General features: G+C 39.2%; 1 protein-coding gene across 2 annotated transcripts in view; it reads left to right on the forward strand.

Moving 5' to 3' along the window:
* Positions 1 to 18,801, forward strand: part of LOC127653990 (lysine-specific demethylase 4A-like) — a 28,901-nt gene extending 10,100 nt beyond the window's left edge. Inside the window, exons 10-22 of one of the 2 annotated variants that reach the window (XM_052140894.1) lie at positions 1,773 to 1,954; positions 2,261 to 4,101; positions 4,177 to 4,267; positions 4,485 to 4,666; positions 5,242 to 5,437; positions 9,557 to 9,633; positions 9,719 to 9,774; positions 9,936 to 10,044; positions 10,682 to 10,870; positions 11,916 to 12,086; positions 14,620 to 14,739; positions 16,753 to 16,845; positions 16,935 to 18,801. In XM_052140894.1, the coding sequence (XP_051996854.1) occupies positions 1,773 to 1,954; positions 2,261 to 4,101; positions 4,177 to 4,267; positions 4,485 to 4,666; positions 5,242 to 5,437; positions 9,557 to 9,633; positions 9,719 to 9,774; positions 9,936 to 10,044; positions 10,682 to 10,870; positions 11,916 to 12,086; positions 14,620 to 14,739; positions 16,753 to 16,845; positions 16,935 to 17,072 (3,445 nt within the window). In that variant the 3' untranslated portion in view covers positions 17,073 to 18,801. The remainder of the gene's footprint in view (positions 1 to 1,772; positions 1,955 to 2,260; positions 4,102 to 4,176; positions 4,268 to 4,484; positions 4,667 to 5,241; positions 5,438 to 9,556; positions 9,634 to 9,718; positions 9,775 to 9,935; positions 10,045 to 10,681; positions 10,871 to 11,915; positions 12,087 to 14,619; positions 14,740 to 16,752; positions 16,846 to 16,934) is intronic. The other variant, XM_052140895.1, reaches the window with a different exon arrangement.
* The last annotated feature ends 2,891 nt before the right edge of the window (positions 18,802 to 21,692 follow it).

Consider the following 21,692-nt stretch of genomic DNA (forward strand, 5'->3'; position numbering starts at 1 on the left):
AATCAACAGTTTTATATTTTTCCATGTTTTTAATTCGATTATGTCAATTTAAAAAATATATATATATTTGTTTTTTGTGGATTTTCTCCCAATTTGGAATGCCCAGTTCCCAATGTGCTTTTAAGTCTTTATGGTCTTGTAGTGACTCGCCCCATCAACCCACGCACCTTATCACGTGGCTTGTTGAGCACGTTGGCACGGAGACATTCACGCCATTCACCGTGGCATCCACGCTGAACTCACCACACGCCCCACTGAGAACTCACCACATTTTAGCGATCACGAGGAGGTTACCCCATGTGACTCTACCCTCCCTAGCAACCGGGCCATTTTGGTTGCTTAGGAGACCTGGCTGGAGTCACACAGCAAACAGATTGCTTGTTTGATGAATTTCTTGATATTGTAAATTGCTCTTTAGAAACTGGTAATTTCCCAAATGCCCTTAAATGTGCAGTTGTGCAACCAATGCTTAGCCAAGAAAAGCAACCTAGAACCTACTGTTCTCAATCATTTTTATTTTGAAAAACAACTTAATACATTTTTAGATGAACACAATTTGCGTGAGAAGTATCAATTGGGTTTCAGAAACAGACATTGCACTGAAACGGCATTGTTAAAAGTGGTGAATGGTCTTAGACTGAATGCTGATAAGAGGAATGCATCAGTCCAAGTCCTTTTGGACCCAAGTGCTGCCTTCAACACTGTAGATCACAGTACTCTGCTTAACAGACTTGAGAACCTCATAGGCCTCTCAGGCACTGTCTTAAATTGGATCAGATCACATACATTATTGGAAGGCATTTCTTTGTAAATTTAGGTGACTGTACTTCTACAAAACATGACATACTATATGGTGTTTCACAAGGTTCAATTCTTGGACAACTTTTATTTTCATTGTATATGCTGATGTTGGGTAACATAATCTGAGATAAATATGAGATAAACTACCATTTTTATGCTGACAACACTCGATTGTATATCTCTGTAGAGCCCTATGACACAGAAGTATTAAAGAGATTGTCTGAACGTTGTCCATCATCCTATTATGGATGAACACAAACTTTTTGCATTTAAATGAACATAAAACAGATATTCTTATTGTTGGCTCAAAGAATTGAAACTGCACTAGGTACTCTGGCTTTGCTGTCAAAGACAGAGTTGAAGAACCTTGGTGTCATTCTAGATTGTGATCTGAATTTTAAGTCTCACATAAATTATGTTACGAAGACCTTGTTTTAATCATCTTAGAAATATTGCACAAATTTGACGCTTTGTTTCAATTGATACGAAAAAATGTATGCATGCTTTTATTTTTTCTCACATTGACATTTTATTATTTTTCTTTTTTGTGCTGTTTAAATTGTATTGCTATGATTTGTTTTACTCTTCCTGAAATGTTGAATTCTGTGATATTATACTTCCAACCGTGAAACACTTTGAGCTGCATTTTATGTGTGAAAGGTCTAATAACAAATTATTATTATTATTATTTATTTAGTTAAATATTTAATAAATTACCACAGAAGAGCGAGGCATGTCTACAGTTTTAATAATGACGGGCTTTCAAATTCTGCAGAAATCTACTTTCGGTCAGAGCTACTTATGTGTCATTTATCAGACAACTACCAAAGGTGATTTTGCAGTACAATTCTTTTCATGGTCATTCCTCCTGAAGAACACAGTTATGATAATAGATCACCTCTTGTGGGGTTTGGTCCTGCAACCTTACAGGATGGTGTTTTTAATCCCTCTGATGTCATCTTTTATATCAGCAGTAGCAGCAGTCCAAAGCAGAAGGTGGGCCAGAAACGACTTAGACCCAGTGCTGAGATTGGAGGGAAAGATGTTGATAATCAGGTGATGGCAGAAGAGGAGGAAGTTGAGAAGAAGAAAGCTAAATTCAGCCAGACTAAGACAGACTACATGAAAGAACAAGCCATCTCTGCTGACCCAGGTAGAGACCTTCATATATAATATGCACTGTAAAAATAGTTACCTGAGGCACCATTTGGGGTTTTCACACTGGTGGAACCCTCTGGAGATCCTCTAGAAACCCATTTAGTTCTTTGGAAACGTACGCTTAGTTCCTGCAAGAACTTAAGGACTGTCAATGGAGCTCCCCCGTAAGCGAAAAGCTTTGAGGCACTTTAATATATCTTGAAGTACTTTGAGTGTATAAAGATGCCTTTATTATTGGTACATGGGAGTATTTTATTTATTTTTTAAATACCATAAACGTCCTGTTTATTTTCTTCTGTAGGTGATGGGAAAGCTGAAGAAACCATGGAGACAGACACACCCCCTCCAAACCAGAAAGGGAATCAAGCCCATTCTTGCACGGAGGTGGAGCTCTCTTCATCCAACCAGCAGCCACACCCCACCTCAAGCAGTGACATCACAACTCAACCCCAACTAAGCAATGACATCCCTCCTCCTGAAACCAGTGATGTCACCTCATCCTCACAATCCAACAACATCAGTGATGAAACCAGCTATGATGTGGCGCAGAGTAGTGATGTCATGACAAAGAGCAGTGACGTCACCTCTCAGTCCGGTGATGTCACTCAAAGTTGTGATGTCCATAGCAAGCCGGATGACATCACACAAATTGTTAAACTCAAAATGGAGCTCACCGATGCACGGCCAAGTGACATCGCACCCCATTCATGTTCCAGTGACATCACTGCTGAAGACCACTTCACTGACATCATACCAGAGCTGCATACCAGCAGTATGTCTGCTCTGCCCAGCATTGACTCTGCCCACATCTATGGTGTGACCCCAGATCCCAGCAACCGTACCATTTGGCCAAAATATGAGCCCAGCATTAAGACCGCCCACACTTACGATGTCACCACAGAACCCAGCAAGCCCAGCATTAGCTCCACCCTCATCTGTGAAGTCACACCAGAACCCAGCTACAGTATCATTACCCAAAAATGCGAGCCCAACATTAACTCCACCCGCACTTGTGATCTCACTACAGAACCAAGCAACAGCATCATCAGCCCAGATTGCGAGCCCAGCATTATCTCCACCCTCATCTGTGATGTCACTACAAAACACAGCAACAACACAGTAAACACCAACACTATCAGCCTGAAATGCGAGCCCAGCAGTAGCTCTGCCCACAATTATGATGTCAACGCAGAACCTAGCAACAACTCCATAAACATGAGTACCATCATTCCTAAAAGTGAGCCCAGCATTAACCCTGCCCACACTTATGATGTCCCCACAGAACCCAGCAAGCCCAGAATTAAGTCTAGCCTCATCTGTGATGTCGCCACAAAACCCAGCACCTTAAACATCGACAATATCAGCCTGAAATGCGAGCCCAGCATTAGCTCCGCCCACACTTGTGATCTCAGTCCAGAACCAAGCAATAGGATCATCAGCCAAAAATGTGAGCCCGGCATTAACTCTGCTCACCGTTATGATGTTAACACAGAATCCTGCAACAACACCATAAAGAAGAGTACCATCTGTCCTAAAAGTGAGCCCAGCATTAACCCCGCCCACACTTATGATGTCCCCACAGAACCCAGCAAGCCCAGCATAAACTCCGGCCTTGTCATCACAAATCTCAGCACCAACTCTATCAGCCCTAAATTTGAGGCCAGCATTGGCTCCGCCCACACCTTTTATGTCACTGCAGAACCCAGTGACGACAGCATCATCAGCCCAAAATGCAAGCCCAGCATTAACTCCACCCACACCGATGATGTCACCACAGAAACCAACATTAACGCCTCCCTTATCTGTGATGGCACTACAAAACCCAGCACCCACATTTTCAGCCCTAAATGCAAACCCAGCGTAAGCTCCACCCACACTTATGATGTCATCCCAGAACCCATCGACAGCACCATCAGCCCCATACATGAACTTGCCGAGTCACAGTGTATTTCTGTGTTGGCGAGCAGTAGTCAGGTGAGCCAGTTGGCAGCCCAGCACATCTTCCAGAGGACGCTGAGTCCCGCTGAGGTGCTGCATGTACACAGCTACGCAAAAGGAGATTACAGCGAGCTGGAAACGCGTAGCAGGCTTGAGAGAGACCAAGACAGCGACTCTGACAGTGAGTCTCAAGAGGATAGCAAGGTGTGTACGCCACATACAACACGCATACTGCTGTGTGTGGCTGTGTATAATGAGTGTGTTTGTGTCATCCTGTAGAAATCAGATGATCATCCAGTTGATGTTCAGCAGAGGCTGCCCAGACTTCCCAGACACCATCCTCTGATGAAGGACAGTATCAGTGATGAAGGTCAGCTATTTTACATGGGGGCTGCCATGTTGAGATCACATGACAAGCCAAATAAGAGTCTCTTTTTTTGTTAATCACCCTGTTGTGTGACACATTCACTCATGGAATAAATTAATAATGGCTGACTGTGATTACTGCATTTTTACAATGGCATCAGTGCCACTATGTGTCAATGCAACATAAACAAAAAAGTGATAAATTGTGTGTGTATTTGCAGAGCTACAGGATCAGGCAGCATCAGAGGAGGAGGGTCTGGATGGGGAGGCCTGGGCTCGACCTCTGACCCAGTTATGGCAGAACAGACCGTATAATCCGGAGAGAGAGAGGGAATACAATAGAGAGATGGGTTTGCTGCCACCATACTGTGCTGTGTGTATGCTCTTCCAGGCACACCAACAGGTAAGGCACATTAACTTACCAAACATTTAATTTTGAAAGGAACAAATTAAAGAACAATAGCAAGACCGTCCTGCAGTTGAACTGCATTTCAGCTGTGTTTGTTGTTAATTTAATATTGAAATTTTTTTCATTTCCATAATCTGCCAAATTCAAAGTTTCACTGCATAATTTACAACATTCAATGAGAGAATTTCCTACATATGTTAACAAAGTGGACATTATAAATTAAATATACACAAATGAATCAGAATTCATGTGGTTGTGAATCAGTACCCAACCCTAAAGCATATATGGGTATTTGTGTAGTTATAATACTCTTCTCCATCATTTGGTCATCATTTGATCAATTATGCTAGCATGATCAATGGGAAATAATTAATTTATAATAAAAAAATTATAAAATAATTTCACCACGCTGATAGCTCAGAGTTTTGTGAAAAAAAAAACACCAAGCCACTAACTGTAATGAGCCTCATTTGCCTAGTAAATAGGGCGTGTTTGTGTTGGAAAAAAAATTGTGCATCAGAGATGTGTATATTCTTCTCCCATCATTGAAATGTAATGTGTGGATTCAGTCTGAAGGGGGCGAAAGTGAGCCAGCTGTGGTGCTGTCAGGGAGTCAGATGAGGAGCAAGCCTCTTATTCCAGAGATGTGTTTCACCACGAACACAGAAGACAGCGCTGACGTCCACCTGACCACACCTCACCTGGAGGAGGACGGCACCAGCCTGCTTATCAGCTGCTCACAGTGTAGCGTCCGCGTGCACACCAGTGAGTATACTTTTCTCAGGGGCTTAAAAACACAAGTTTCAATCTGTTGAGGCTTTATGTAATTTGCATAAGTCAGGATGCACAAGTTTCAAATGATCTCAATTTGAAACTCAAATTATTTCTCAAGTGCCGACATAATATTTTTCCGTTTCACTCTAGCGCATAAACTCTGTGTCGATACTTCAAATGTTGCGAAAATCTGGATTGGAAACACTTTTTGTCGAAAGAATTGTCATTAATGCAAAAATGTTGTGTCACATGACAGAGTTTACCCCAATCGTTATCCTGTGTTAATCATGACGACAGTATACATCCTTGAAAGCTATTTTATTGTACATGATTGTCTTAAGGCATATAGATCTGATGCTGCAAACATGACACTTCCAGGAGTGCCAACACAAATATCGCGTATCATGCACATCGACAAGTGCATGGAGAACAAATGAATGACCACTCTTTGTGATTAATTTAATTGTGGTAGCCATCCATTTTTTTTATTAAAGTTGCTTTTATACACCATTCAAAATAATAGATGGCAGTGACGGAATTAGCCCACAATACAAAAAAAAAGTATTTCTGTGCACAAAGATGTTTTACATGAAAGATAAATACACAATACTAGGAGAAAAACATCAGTGCTTTTTGGAACACCAACACAGCCCAATTCTATTAAATTATTGTTTAGTTTACTTTTGAAAAAATGCCGGCAAAATTACCAAATGAAAAAAGCATTAAATTAAAAAAATAAATTGCCAAATGATTTGTATTTTTTTTTTTAGACCTATATAGGCCTTTTCTTTACACAAACTTAAATTAGATTTACCCTGTTCTTTAGACAAAAAAGTCAGCTGAATGACATTCTCAGAATATTCAGTCCTTTTTTCAAGACTATAAACTATCAGAACTATTTGTCCAATGCTGAGTTAACTTTCAGAAAACAAGCTTTTGAACATTTTAAAATGTTTAAATGTTTTAAATCTAACCCTCTTTACCTCGGATTGCATTTGCTGAGAGTCTTCAGAAAATTTAAATTGCATTATGACACTAAAATGTATTTAAAATAACAATCAAGTTCAGTTGGTTGTTAAAAGTTGCTGGACAAATATGCGGGACATAATGCAGTTGTGATGCAATGCTTTAGATTAGATGAGTTCAAAATTGCCTGTTGAATATCAGGAATGTATCAACCCTGTATGTATGTAAACCCTGATATTACACAGCATTATTTTTTCTTTAACCCTCTGGGGTCTGAGGGTGTTTTGGCCCTGGAGAAGTTTTGACATGCCTTGACATTTGTGCTTTTTTCAGTTGCTTAAAAACACATTAATGGCTTAAGTCTGATAACACCGTATTCAGCACAAACTGGGCTACAATAATATATGAACAACATGTGTGTACATGTTTATATATTTTTGAGATAATAACGTTTATGAATAGTTTTTGACCATTTGGTTTTCAAGTAATTGAAATAAGGCCATATAACATTCATTTGTCCACAAGCCTTTTGAGAACTGGATCTTGTAGCCTAGAGTTTTTGCTACAAAATGATGTGAAAACCATCCTGATCACTCATTCATACAAAACAATATAGTAATTTAACTTTTGTAAGACACTTTTAGTGTTAGAAAGGTCATATGCGAGGAAGCATGAACTATCATGAATATTGATTGTAATTCACTCCTGAAGAGACAAAAGACCCCTCCCCTGGGCCTATCAATGAGGAATGTGACAGAAATAGAATGAATGTGAAGAGACTTAATGATCAAAATCAAGTTTTAAGTTAAACGAAGTAACCTGACTATACATTTTCTTTACATCAAGACTTTACTTAATTTTAGATCTACATTACCATTTAAAAGAAGTCTCTTCTGCTCAGCAAGACTGCATTTATTTTATCCAAAATACAGTAAAAACAGTGATATTGTGAACTATTTTTAAATTTAAAAGAACAGTTTTCTATTTTAATCTATTGTAAAATGCCATTTGTGATCAAAGATGAATTCTCAGCATCATTACTGCAGTCTTCAGTGTCACATGATACTTCAGAATTCATTATAATATGCTGATTTTCTAATATGGGCTTATTTAAAGTGCATTTTACTTATTTAACCCTAACACATATTTGCAAGCACAAGCTTTGTTGATGATAATGAGGCAGCATAAACACTAGTAAAAATATTATCTAAACATTCATATTATTTTTATATCATATTACATATCATATTTACATCATACAGCATACAATTTAAATACCTGCTTTAGCCGAAACAGCATTTAAATCTAACTAAAACTTGCTTATTAGGACATATTTCAAATTTCAATACTCTGAATCCTGGCTGGCAATTCTGGAAACAGTCCCACAAGTAAAATATGTACGTGTTTATATAAAATAGCATGTCAAATAATTAAAACTAAATGACTTACTCGTCCGAAATATTATACTCGGCTGGATCAACACTCTCTTCAAAATACAAACGTTCATCGGAGTCCCGCTCTTCTTCTGAAGAAAATTGTAACTCTTCGTCACTATCCAGGATTTTTCTCACTTGTGCATCATGCTGTCTTTCAAACGGGCAGAAAAGTGAATGGACTTTGTTTTTACGGCACAGTCGGGGGCATTTACCATTTGCATTGATCGCCTCAGCACATTACCGTATGAATAGTGCCCTCTGCCCGTGTATGTGATCACATTGGGATAATTAGCTGAGCCAGGAGAAACTGTACATCACTTTGTTTCATACAGATTACATTGTATGAGAATATTTGAATTGTTTTATTTAAAAGTAGACATTTTAAGCTTTCTTTAGACATACGTTTCATGTTTGAGTATTCGCATAGTTTCAGTTCATTTTTGTGACATGTATCAGATATTTGCTCACGAACCCAGAGACTGCTGACAGCTCACCCTTTATATTTTCTTTATTTTACAAAAGCACAAGATTTTGTTGTTATTGTGAGTGTACACAAATAAAAGTAGACCCTTTATAGTCTCTAAGGATGTCTTACACTTATCTTTATACCCAAAAATGACGGAGTATTTTAAGTTGTTTCTGCTGTAATGACTTAAAAATCCAGCAGGACGTGCCGGCGCGTCTAGCGACCCCAGAGAGTTAATTGCTGTGCATACAGCATATACACATCGATGGATGGTCCTTATACTAAGACTGAAAGTTTCCCATTGCCAGCTTGAACAGGGCCATGGCAATTCGCCTTCGGGTCAGAACCAACAATAGGCGCAGTCCTATCAGAAGGACAACTGCTCCCTTTTGATTGCAATTCCTCTTCTTCTGATTGCTTTTATTTGTGAAATTAAAATGACAGAAAGCTGGCTAAGTTCAATGAATTGTCTCAAAACTCTCCTCATTTTACCAAAACTTCGGAGAAAAAAAATTAGGGACATCTGGGAGGCGAATTAGCGATAAACACACATTTCTGTATGGAAACGGCTTAAGAGCAGATTTATTTTGCGATAAACCAAAACTTATGTGACAAAGTGTTGTTTTTTTTTTAAGCATGATGTCATCACTCGATAAAAGGCATTGGCATTAAATCTGTAAAAGATATCAAGAAGAGGTCAATATTCACCACCAGCATATTGCAGTTGGCCTGACATTGCTGAGGTGTTCTGTAGTTCCTAGGGATTTAAAGGCCCCGGCACACCCACAGAAAAGTTATTTTTTGTTCCTTGCTCAAAACTGATCAAAGATATCCTTTCAATATCCTTTTAGATTATTTTTTTAGAACAAGCTTTCCTTTTGGTATCTGCATACTTAATGCCCTCTGTGGTTAAATCCCAGAGATGGCCCTCCATATATAAATTTACATTTGACCCATTTTCAATGGTTGAAAACCAAATGTGTGTCATATGGTATGATGCTAGTTTTTCTTGTTCAACAAAACAAAGGTCTGAAGTACAAATAATATTGAAACTACAAATATACCTATATTTATTCACATGAAAATCATAAGTTTGATTGCTTGGAATAAAATAAGCACACTGCTCCACAAGAAGCCATACAGTTTGAGGTATCATCAATGTCCATAGTGCAAGTGGTGTGATTATTAACAATAAAGCTATTTCAAGAATTTGGTTCATTTAAGCTCTTTGTTGTTTTCTAGGTTGTTATGGTATCACTCCGGGGAGCGTCACCAAAGACTGGAAATGTGCCCGCTGTAAATCTAACGCCCTCACAGAGGTACCCACTGCCTTCACATATCATTATTCACATACAAAATCAGTGTAGGTTGGTGATGTCTTAAGCTGTCATTGTTGACTTTCAGAATTGCTGTTTATGTTCGTTGAGAGGTGGTGCGTTGCACAGAGCCAATAATGGCAAGTAAGTAAGCAAGCAAGCTGAATTTCCACTAGAGGGCAGCACCAACACGGCACAATTCTAAGTGCCTTGCTGTTTTCTTCAGGATCTAGTAATGTTGTTCAAATTCCAAAGACTACCAGCCCATATTACTAAAGTGGAGCAATATGTATCTGGTTATGCAGATGGGTTCACGTCCTGTGTGCGGTGGCAGTGCTTGAGGCTCGCTTTATAAACATCAGTGAACGATCGCCTGTGGATCTCAGTGGCATTCCCTTACAGAGATTTAAACTGGTAAGTTTATGTGCCCTTCACTCACGGCTGCCCTTTAAAAAGGGATTGAATCCCCTTCTCAAGAATATATCTGTTTCCCAATCCCTCATTAATCAACAGTTTGAAATGTGTGTGACATAATTTGCTCTTAACTGGTGGGTCACAAACCAGAGATGGGTCACAGGTCTGTTCTGATAGGGTTGTGGACAGGAGGGAAATAACAATGCTATAATTGTTTTTATGAATACAATAAAATGCAACTAACCATATATAACATAGTTAAAGTACGATAGCAAAATAAATAGGGTTTTTACCATTTAAAAGTGAGGATAACACATTTTTTCCACATTTTACATTATCAAATGTATTTAAATTAAAACCGTTAGGACAGTAACTCAAAATTCAAGATGAGCCATAACACATATTGTTAGGCCTATACATTTCATTATACATTCTACTAATGTATTTCATCATTTATTTGAAGGACATTTCCTTGAAACACATATTTTTCATGCACATGTGGTTGAAAACTTAAGTTGCGATGGCTCCGGGATGCTGTAACAGACATAATTATATTTATATCTGCTCTCTGGTTAATTTCCTGTCTCACTTCCTCTGAAATTACTTCCTGTGAGCTGATCCCTCCTGTGTGTTGCAGAAATGCTACTACTGCAAACGGCGAATGAAGAAAACATCAGGCTGTTGTGTGCAGTGTTCTCACGGCCGGTGCCCCACCTCATACCACCCCACCTGTGCTCAAGCCGCTGGCGTCATCATGCACCCGGATGACTGGCCCTTCATCGTCTATGTCACCTGCTGCCGCCACAAAGGGCCGGTCCATTCAGAGGTATAGCCTCTGAAACATGGTGTCACATAGATCTGCTTCAACAGTTCTCGCAGTTTCACAAGTTATTGCACTACAATCTATGCGGCTATAGTCTCATCCAGCAGAATGCATAAAGCACCTCTTAATTTTTCTCTGTTCGTAGCAAGTTCTTTTTATCTGCACACTCTGCAGTAGTTTTTAAAGGAAGAGTTTCTTAAAAATTCTGTCATCATGCACTCACCCACTGCAAAAAATGATTTTCTTGACAAGTATTTTTGTCTTGTATTCCTGTCAAATTATCTAAACTTTCTTAAAACACGATTTATTTACTTGTCAAGCAAAATGGGATAAGATATTAAGTCTTGTTTTAAGATAAATCTGACTAAATTTAGTGAACTTTAGACTCAAAACAAGAAAAAAAATCTGCCAATGTGGTAAGCAAAATAAACTTAATTTAAAAGGAAAACAAGTTTATTTTGCTTATCCCATTGGCAGATTTTTTTTCTTGTTTTGAGTCTAAAGTTCACTAAATTGAGTTAGATTTATCTTAAAACAAGACTTAATATCTTATCCCATTTTGCTTGACAAGTAAATAAATCGTGTTTTAAGAAAGTTTAGATAATTTGACAGGAATACAAGACAAAAATACTTGTCTAGAAAATCATTTTTTGCAGTGCCCTTATGTTGTTCTAAACCCATTTGAATTTGTTTCTTCCGTGGAATACAAATGAGAGGTTAGGTAGAATGTTCACGCTGCTTTTATCGTACAAGCTCAAAAAAGGCACTTGAATTCCAAGTCTTCTGAAGTCATATGATAGTTTTCTGTAGGGAAAAGACTGAAACTAAAGGCATTAATCTAATTTGCACTTACTAATATTAATATTTACAAGATAAACTCACAATGCAGTCAAGTCACGTGACATGCGAGAACTAATGGCATTCATCATCATTGACGTCAATAGTTAATTTTTGCATGAACTTGTCCTTTAAGACCACTTAGCCTCATGCAGTGATATGGGCATTAATATGAGTTTAGTTTCTGATCTATCTTTCTCTCTTCCTGTAGCGTAATAAAGCAGCCATGTTAGAGCTCAGTGTGGGTCAGAAGGTCATCTGCAAGCACAAAAATGGGCGTTACTATCAGTGTGAAGTGATACAGCTGTCAAAAGAGACATTTTATGAGGTCAATTTTGATGACGGCTCCTTCAGTGATAACCTTTTCCCAGAGGACATTGTGGTAAGGGGCTAAATAGATTTCATCTATGCACTATTTCTTTAAACTGTTAGTATCATTTTAATTAGCTTTACTAATGGACTCAATGCATGGTCACTTCTGTGTTTTGCTTCAGAGGGTGCACTTACAGGCACAGTGCCATAAACTATTGCTTTCAGTGCTGTCAAGACTCATTATTTACAAAAGTTTCTGCGAATTACATTGGACAATATCCATCTCACATTGAGACACAGAGCTGTTGCTCCATCCAGTAAAAAGAAGAAGGGGTTTAACAATGTGTATTTCAAAATAAATAAAAACAATGAGGGTGAATATTCACAAGTCTTAGACCAGTATTGGCTTAGCAAGGTCTCTGTTTTGGACCGTATTACTCATGCACTTATTTTGATTAATTTTTCTAGAAAAAGTATAGCACTGTGATATTATAAGTTAATATAATATGACAATTGACGATCATTTGCTTCACAGCAAATGCAGGAGTGAACGATAATTTATTTCTTAAAATAGTGACTAGTTTCCTTAACCATACAATTTGTCTAATAGTGGTTCATTACATTACATTTACATTTATGCATTTGGCAGACGCTTTTATCCAAAGCGACATACAGTGCAATTATTACAGGGACAATCCCCCCTGAACAACCTGGAGTTAAGTGCCTTGCTCAAGGGCACAATGGTGGTGGCCGTGCGGTTCATATTAGTTGATTTTATGATATTTAAGCAGTATAATATAATGGGTTTTTTCCACAGCACGTTACGGCTAGACTCAACGCTACTTGCTTTATTTTTCTGAGCTTGCTTTTCCACTGCTGTTTAGTGCTGCCTCAACGTGGGTGGGATTATAGGCTGATCGTCATTATTGTGCCGCCTCTTCTGCCGTGACAAAACAATAAACAATAACACGACCGCTAGCTGTTAGCTACGAGCAAAAAGCCGTTGTTGCATGGTGATTTTACACAAGTGTAACATTTAAATTGGCCTGGTTGTTTTAGAAGCAAGCTTTCCAGTAGCTGGTCAATTAAATAAAGTGAAGCTTTCAAGCAGAATATAGAGTTAACGTACCATCCTCCATCGTGGACTCCAGCGGTGTCCAGGGCACTCTCCCTCCCATTGCTTACCGGTCAAGATGGAGTCCATTTGGTCGAACCACTTCCACTTTTCCTTGATGGTTCAGTTGTCACTTTTAATAAAACATTTGTTTTACTTTTCCCTACATTGTTGGTAGGTCCGGTGGTAGCCGTGTCTCAGCTGTGCAGCCAACAGCCGAGACACTTCCTGAAAAACGTTTCCGTTCGTCGCTAACGAGAGGAACATCTGCACCTCGTTTATTGGCCACAGTGTGATTTTGCGTACAGCCATTTCTTTTTTACAATTCGAAATTCGCAAGAAAAAATTATACTGCTATCACTGTAGCTAACTTTAAAACTAGTGGATTGATGTCCAGTGACGCTGGCAGTGACGATTCTCTCTGACCAATCAGTGATCTGCAGGGTTTTGACATCACATTTAGTATCGGCTCGGCTCGTTTGGAACCTCGACCGAGGTGGTACTAAAAAAAAGTACCAGGTACTATCCACAGTGGAAAACCCACAAAAAGCAAGCAGAGTCGAGTCGTACCGTGCAGTGGAAAAGCCCCATAAATCTCACTTTCAGTATAATTTACAGAAAAAAACTACGTCCCATTTCTGAGGGATTTGTCATGTGCGTGCAGAGCTCTGCCAAACTGAACAGAGAAAGCCTTACACAACGGTATTGCAGTGCTCGGCCATTCTGCAAGCTTCAATTCGTATGTATTTACACTTTTAGAGCTCATTACTGAGATCATTTTTATACTTATACTAAATAAATTACTTTTGTTGAGGTCATTCTTTTTATTTTGGAAAGAAGAGTAGTTTGCTACAACTCTCTTGACACTTTCGCTATGGCTGAATCCTATACCGTTATCGCCCTGAGATTTTTCCGGAAATACGTCGGCTATGTGTTGTGCATAGTCCATTAGGTTGGCTTGTTATCTAACTTTCTATCAGCTGTCTGTCTCTGTCTTTCTATCTATCTGCCTTTCTTTTCTATCTATCTATTGTGGCAGAATTCTGTTTGTCTATTTGTCTATCTGTCTGTCTCTGTCTTTCTATCAATCTTTCTTTGTATTTATCTACTGTGGCGGAACGTCCCGCCCTTCCTCTCGTCATCATCACCCTGCCTCTGAGGGCCGTCCTTCAGCCAGGCTCATGACGGGAGTGGGCAGGAGAGAGAAGAGGCGCATAGTTAGTAAGCATGGTTTGGGCAGCGGGGTGGAACGAGGCACACATGTAATAAACGTAGAGCGCGCCTCTTCTCTGGGAGCCGGCTTCTGTTCTCCATGTGTGCATGCACTGGCATCCTCGCAGGTTCAGGATCAGAGCAGGGAGGGTTTGGCCGAGATAGATGCATCTATGCAGATGATTTGTCTATCATGTCTGTTTATCTATCACTCTTTCTTGTCTGTCTGTCTTTCATTCATGTTATGTTCTGATGAGGTTTTAACTGTTTTATCTAGAACCGGGACTGTGCTCAGCTGGGTCCTCCACCACATGGTGAGGTGGTTCAGGTCAGATGGACGGATGGGCTTGTCTATGGAGCCAAATTTGTTGCAGCTCATGTCTTTCAGATGTACCAGGTGAATGTCTGTGAGAGAAAACTATTAATTAAATTGTTTTGTCTCTTTTACCCGGTTAGTACCAAATTTTCCATAATATAAATCACAGGACCTTTCAGATTATGAAAATCAAATTTGACTTACACTGGCAGACAGTACAGTAATGTACAGTAGTACAGTAGTAATAATAATGTAATGTAATAATGTACAGATTTTGCTGTTTCGGAAAGAAATTGGTATTTTAATTCACTAAAGTGGCATCCAACTGATCACAAAGTATAGACATTACTGGTTTAAAAAACAGCTCCATCACTATTTGAATGAAGTAATTTTTTATCAAATCTAGACAGGCCCCATTTCCAGCAGCCATCACTCCAACACCTTATCTTTGAGAAATCGTGCTAAATTGCTAAATTCGTACTAGAAAATCACTTGCAACACAGTTGAAATCTCTTTGGCTCCTTAAATTAAGCTTAACATTGTCTTTGTGCTTGTTTTTGAGTTGCCACAGTATGCAATAGACTGGCATGTCTGTAGGTCAATATTAGGTCAAAAATGGCAAAAAAGAAACGACTTTCTCTAGAAACTCGTCAATCAATCATTGTTTTGAGGAATGAAGGCTATACGATACTTGAAATTGCCTAAAAACAGAAGATTTTATACAAATGTGTACACTACAGTCCTCAAAGACAAAGGACAACTGGCTCTAAAAAGGACAGAAAGAGATGTGGAAGTCCAGATGTACAACTAAACAAGAGGATAATACATCAGAGTCTCTAGTTTGAGAAATAGATGCCTCACATGTCCTCAGCTCAAATCAAAATCAAATCCCTTTATTGTCACTCAACCATATACACAAGTGCAAAAGTGGGAAGGAAATTTGTACTTTAATACAAATTAAAGTACAAAGTGGCATTCAACTGATCACAAAGTATAGTCAGGACATTACTGATATAAAAAAACAGCTCAATCACTATTTGAAAAAAGTTATTTTTAAATTATTTTCAAATCTAGACAGGCTCCATTTCCAGCAGCCATCACTCCAACACCTTATACTTGAGTAATCATGCTAAATGCTAATTTGGTATTAGAAAATCACTGCTTTGTTTAATTCTACCCGCTCAGCATCAGTTTCATCAGTAAAGAGAAGACTCAGGTGTGCAGGCCTTATGGGAAGAATTTCAAAGAAAAAGCCACTTTTGAAACATAAAAACAAAAAGAAAAGGCTGGAGTGGGCAAAGAAACAGACATTGGACAACAGATAATTGGAAAAGAGTGTTATGAATCTTAACCCCATTGAGCTTTTGTGGGATCAACTAGACTGTAAGGTGTGTGAGAAGTACCCGACAAAACAGCAACATCTATGGCAAGTGCTACAGGAACCTATTTTGATTATTTTGCCTTTACAAATTATTTTATTCAGCCAGTTTAAATATTCTGCCCCATTATGACATTGTTCTAACAAAGTCTGCGCTGTCAAAAGCAACTCCTCATGCCCACAAAATTACATTTCATCACACCCATAGTAAAAATATTCAGTGAACAGGATAATTAATGCGTAGCAAACGGTTTCGACCATCAGAAATATTCACAGATATACAGTTGCTAAAGTTTATAAATAAATAGAATACAACAGGCAGATTGTTTTACAGACTAAAAGCTGTTTATTTGTGCTCAGCATTGTTGTAACAGATGTGGCTTATCTGTCACATATTTTTCATGAAACATTAAATGAAAAAACTGTTATAGATGATTACGTAAATCAAATGTGTCAATCCTGAGGGAATCTCCAAGGAGTGCATCTGACCTTCTGCTGAACGACTGAATGGAGGTCGGGTGGCTGCTCCCGGGTACTCGTGCCTGCTGGATGCAACCTCTCTCAGTGCAACTTGTACACAGATGTGACTTATCTGTGTTTTGTTTTTTTCTCTCAACACCAAGATTTTGACCAGTTGCGACTTATATTCAGGTGCGACTTTATTTCCGGAAAATACATTATTCAAGGTTTGAGTTGAATTGCTGCTTCTGTTTCAGGTGGAGTTTGAGGACGGATCACAGCTCACAGCGAAGAGAGATGACGTCTACACACTAGATGAAGAACTTCCCAAGAGAGTCAAGTCTCGTCTGGTGAGCTCCATACTCATTGAGATTGGAAGGTTTAAAATTAAAACATTTGAAGCCTTATCTGTGTTGAACTCTGCTTGTGTGTGATTAAGTCTAAGGCATCGGACATGCGCTTTGATGGGATGTTCGGAGAGAAGAAGGTCCAAGACAGCAAGAGACAGAGAGTGATCAACTCCAGGTACAGAGGGGACTATATCGAACCCGTAATCTACAGAGCTATCATGGAGTAGCCAGCAATAACACACCTACAGCAAAACCACCAGCACCCATCCAGACTCTAGCACAGCCTGCTCATGTCAATAGTGTTCAGTTTGCAGGAATCAAATGCCTGGATGGGTTTGACCACTCCCTGGAAGGAATCGCACATACCCTGATTTGTCCAACACACCTTTTCTGATTTTGGCAGGGCATTCTCACAGTGTCTTTCTCAGACGATGCAGCTTTGCAGGGTGTGTGATGACACCTATTTAACCTCAATGCTTTGAAACTGTGCCACAAGTCTCAACATCAACAGCATCATATGGTCTCTAAATTAATTATCAATGAAAGCAGTAGTTTGTGGAGACTTTCTAATACACATTCATTTAATAAAGATTATTTGTAACCTTCATTTTATAAGATATCTACTTTTATCAATTTGTATTAATTTATTTTACTTTGGGATTGTTCACCCAAAAATTTAATTCTGTTATCATATACTCCACCTCATGTTGTTTCAAATCTGTATGACTTTCTTTCCTTCCGTAGAAATTGAAAGGACACATTGGGAAGAATATTCACACTGCTTTTTCCCATAAAATAAAAAGGAATGGTGTCCAAGGGTTGTCAAGCACCATAAAGTGCATGAGTCATATAGACTGTTGTTATGGTGCTTTTTTATCATTTTTAGAGCTTGACAGCATCTGGTCACATTCACTTTTATTATATGGAAACAGTAGTGTCAAGTTTCTGCTAAACCTTTTATTTTGTGTTCCACAGAAGAAAGAAAATCATACAGATTTGGAATAACGTGAGGGTGAGTAAATTATGACAGTATTTTCATTTTTGGATAAACTATTCCTTTAATTCAGGGTGCTGTTTCTACCCGTATTTTACCTAACGGAGGTACCATTTCCATTTAATGGATACAGATCTCCTTTTAAAAGATGTACACAGTCATAAATTGAGCAATTGATCCTGAATATTGTACATAATTTGGAACATAATGAATTCAGCTTGTTTTTTCTTTTAGTAGTTGTTTTTTACAAGCGTATTTATTACTCGATGCTTTGCAAAAGCAACTTTTACGATATAATATGTGTGAGTTACAGTCCTGTTGAAGTTCTAATTTTGGAATGAGAATCACATAAATGCAAAGCCCATACCGAAATGCCAAGGATCTTTCTCCCATTCTCACTTGTACTCTTTTTCAAGACATTTTCATTAATGTAGCTTACTGCTGTCAACATATTATCAACCCTCCCCAAGGTTTTAATAAGCTATTTTTGCACTTCTGAGCTGTACTTTTATGAATTGTCTTTTTTTCCCTTGCAGTAGCCAAGCTCCAGAGACAAATACACTTAGGAAAGTTAAAAAGGTCTGTTGGTGCTTGTCTTGTATTCAGTCTTTATCTGTCAGGCCGTCTAGCAGACAGCTTTTAGAGGAAATAAGGTTGTATGAGTCCCTCATTTGTTCTATAGAGGGCTAATATTTACTATAAAAGAATTATAAGAGATTTCTTTTTGTATTAAGAAGCCTATTTTATTGCTTTGTTTTATAATACCTGTTTATTGTTCATATAATGTGAGATAGAGTTGTATGTAGTTAATTTAAAAATGTTGAGTTCCAGGCTAGCACATTCTGCTGCCTCTTGTTTTGCTTTAAAAAATGAGTCTCGTTCTCACCACATGTGAATGCAGAGGCTCTAAGCCTTCCATATGTATTTTGTAAAAATCATTAAGGTACGTCATTAAAAGATGTGGGCCGTAATGTTTCTTACATTGCAGTGTGTGTTTTATTCCTGTTGAAGGATTAGGGTTTGGGTTTTTAACCAACGTTTTTCCAATAGCACACCATTTATAGTTTGATATTGCTATTTACAATTTTTTTTTTATTGCATATACAAATTTGAACGAACAACACAAGAATACACTGAATCAATTATTCCGAATTGTGAAATGTAAAAAAAAAAAAATCTGGACTTCCTGTTCAATAAAGAGTCAAGGAGGGGCTCTCAGGCGGAAGCGACCAAAACAAAATCTTGAGGAGACCTAACCCACCTTTGTCAACTGGGATATGTAACTTGTTAAAGGGGACCTATTATGCAAAATTCACTTTTACATGGTGTTTGAACATAAATGTGTGTTGGCAGTGTGTATACACAACCACCCTATAATGATAAAAATCCACAAAGTAGCTTTTTTTTAATCCCCATTAAACATAAGCACTGTCTCAGAACAAGCCGTTAAGAGATAGGCCCTGGCCACGACTGTTGACAGACACTTCCAATGGACATGTTTGTTTGTGTGTTGTTGTTTCGTTATAGGTCATAGCGCACGTTGTAACTGTGTGTGTATGTGTGTGTCCCTCTAAAGTTTCTGACTCTGGTTCAAACATATAAGGCTGAACACCAATATTTTCTCTGTCAGTCATATTGCTTATGATGTGTAGTTATCCGAAGCAGAGATGTCAAAAATCTGCCCTATTCTGGATACGGGCATTTTGGTATTTTCAACATGGTATAATAAGTTATCTGTAGGGTATTTTGAGCTGAAACTTCAGACACATTCTGGGGACACCAAAGATTTAAATTACATCTTTTGAAAAGGTATAATGGGTGCCCTTTAAAATGCATCCGAGGAGGTTTACCATTCCAGATAAAAATGTAGCTATACTATTTTATAGTTTAAAATAAAATAAGGGAACTTCAATGGGGAGAGACTGTAGTATGTAGTTTAATTTTGGAATACAATTCATTTAAAAAAAAAAATTAACCCTTTCCAGCCGGAGAGTTAAAATTTGGGAACAATTATTCCCATGGTTCCTGTCTCAATATCTTCACCGTGCAATCACCGATTTTATTTCTGAAAACTGCCAGATACTCATGACAACATAAGCTAAAGGCACATATGACTGATTAAGGGGTTACTGGGTGTGAATAATAAATGTATCGTCATCTGCTTCATTCTTCATTTGCCTGAGTGGAGCCAGAGAGGATGTCATGGGAGATTACCTCCAGTGTTTGATTTACTGCTTCAAATTGAAAACTGAGGAAGATATTTCAAGGTAAGACAAGTTATTTAACATGCGTTATCAATATTGTCTATTGAAAGTCAAAACTTTTTAATTATGAAGCATTTTTTTGTAGGAAAAAAAGGACATGACCATCTGCGTTCATCGGACAGGCAGCTAGCCTCTATTTTTAAGCAAATTTCTGTAAAACGTGATTAAAAAAAAAAAAAAGGCTAGCAATTATTATGATCCCTGGTTGTCTGCCCAGTGTTTTCAGTGTCGCCGTCACCATGATTCCCGACCTTCATCACTGTGTCACTGTTCTCACCTGATTGTCGTTGAATATCACTCTGTGTATTTAAACCCCGCTGTTCCTCCATTCCCTTGTCGTTCGTTGTTTTGATGTTTCTGAAGGTTCTGACGTTTTGATGTTCTGTCCATGTTCTGATGTTTGCTCTGTTACCTGTCTTGCCATGTTCATCCTGCTGTGTTCATCCAGTCCGTGTACCTTCGATGTTTTCATGTTTAGTTTCAGTTTCCCCCCCCCGTGGATGTTTAATTTGTTCCAGTTTTGTTTGTTTTCACTTTGATTAATAATAAACCCGCATTTAGATCCTCACTCCTCGTCTGCCTCCTCCTACTTTCATAACAGCAATACTATGTAACTGTACGACTTTCCACTAAGGAAGGGACAGGAAACAGCATCAAAAGTAAGGCTTTTTTAATCTCTTTTTCCACTTTCACACAATAATATTACACAGTTCGTTTCGCTGGGCTTGGTGTCGGGCTCTCTTCTCCCCCTGCTCTGCGGCTGCTGGCTTTTTATCCGCTCTCCTCGCTCTACTGCAATTAGAGACAGGTGTTAGACATAATTTAGCCCAGGTGTGAGCGCCCTTACCGCTTTTCCCTCCCAGACGGGCGCTTGACCACGCCCCCGCTGCCACATACCCCCACCGCCCGACTCAGGCCGGGCGTCATCCGGCCTGCCTACCACTCCCCATTTCTGGAGAGGAAGTCGGCGGCAGCCATCTGCACCCCGGTCTGTGGACCACCTTGAACTTAAAAGGCTGGAGGGCCAGATACCAACGGGTGATCCGGGCGTTAGTATCTTTCATGCGGTGGAGCCACTGCAGTGGGGCATGATCCGAGCAGAGGGTGAAGGCCCGCCCCAGCAGGTAGTACCGAGGGTGAGGACCGCCCATTTGATGGCCAGACACTCCTTCTCCACGGTGCTGTACTTAGTCTCCCTTAAGGAGAACTTTAGGCTAATGTACAGCACCGGGCGCTCCTCTCCCTCCACCAGCTGCGAGAGTACGGCCCCCAGCCCTCTGTCTGAAGCGTCCGTCTGCAATACAAAAGGGAGAGAGAAGTCAGGTGCATGCAAAGCGGCCCCCACAAAGTGCAGCTTTGATCTGCGTAACGCCTGTTGGCACTGCTCTGACCATTGGACCGGATCTGGAGCCCCCTTTTTAGTGAGGTCAGTCAGCGGGCTGGTGACGTCCGAATAATTAGGCACAAATCTTCTGTAATAGCCAGCCAGCCCCAGGAACTGCCTCACCCCTTTTTGGTCTTAGGTCTAGGGCAAGTCGCAATCGCCGTGGTCTTATCAATTTGGGGACGCACCTGGCCATGACCCAAGT

The sequence above is a fragment of the Xyrauchen texanus genome, chromosome 13 (assembly GCF_025860055.1).
Source record: "Xyrauchen texanus isolate HMW12.3.18 chromosome 13, RBS_HiC_50CHRs, whole genome shotgun sequence".
Taxonomy (NCBI): Eukaryota; Metazoa; Chordata; class Actinopteri; order Cypriniformes; family Catostomidae; genus Xyrauchen; species Xyrauchen texanus.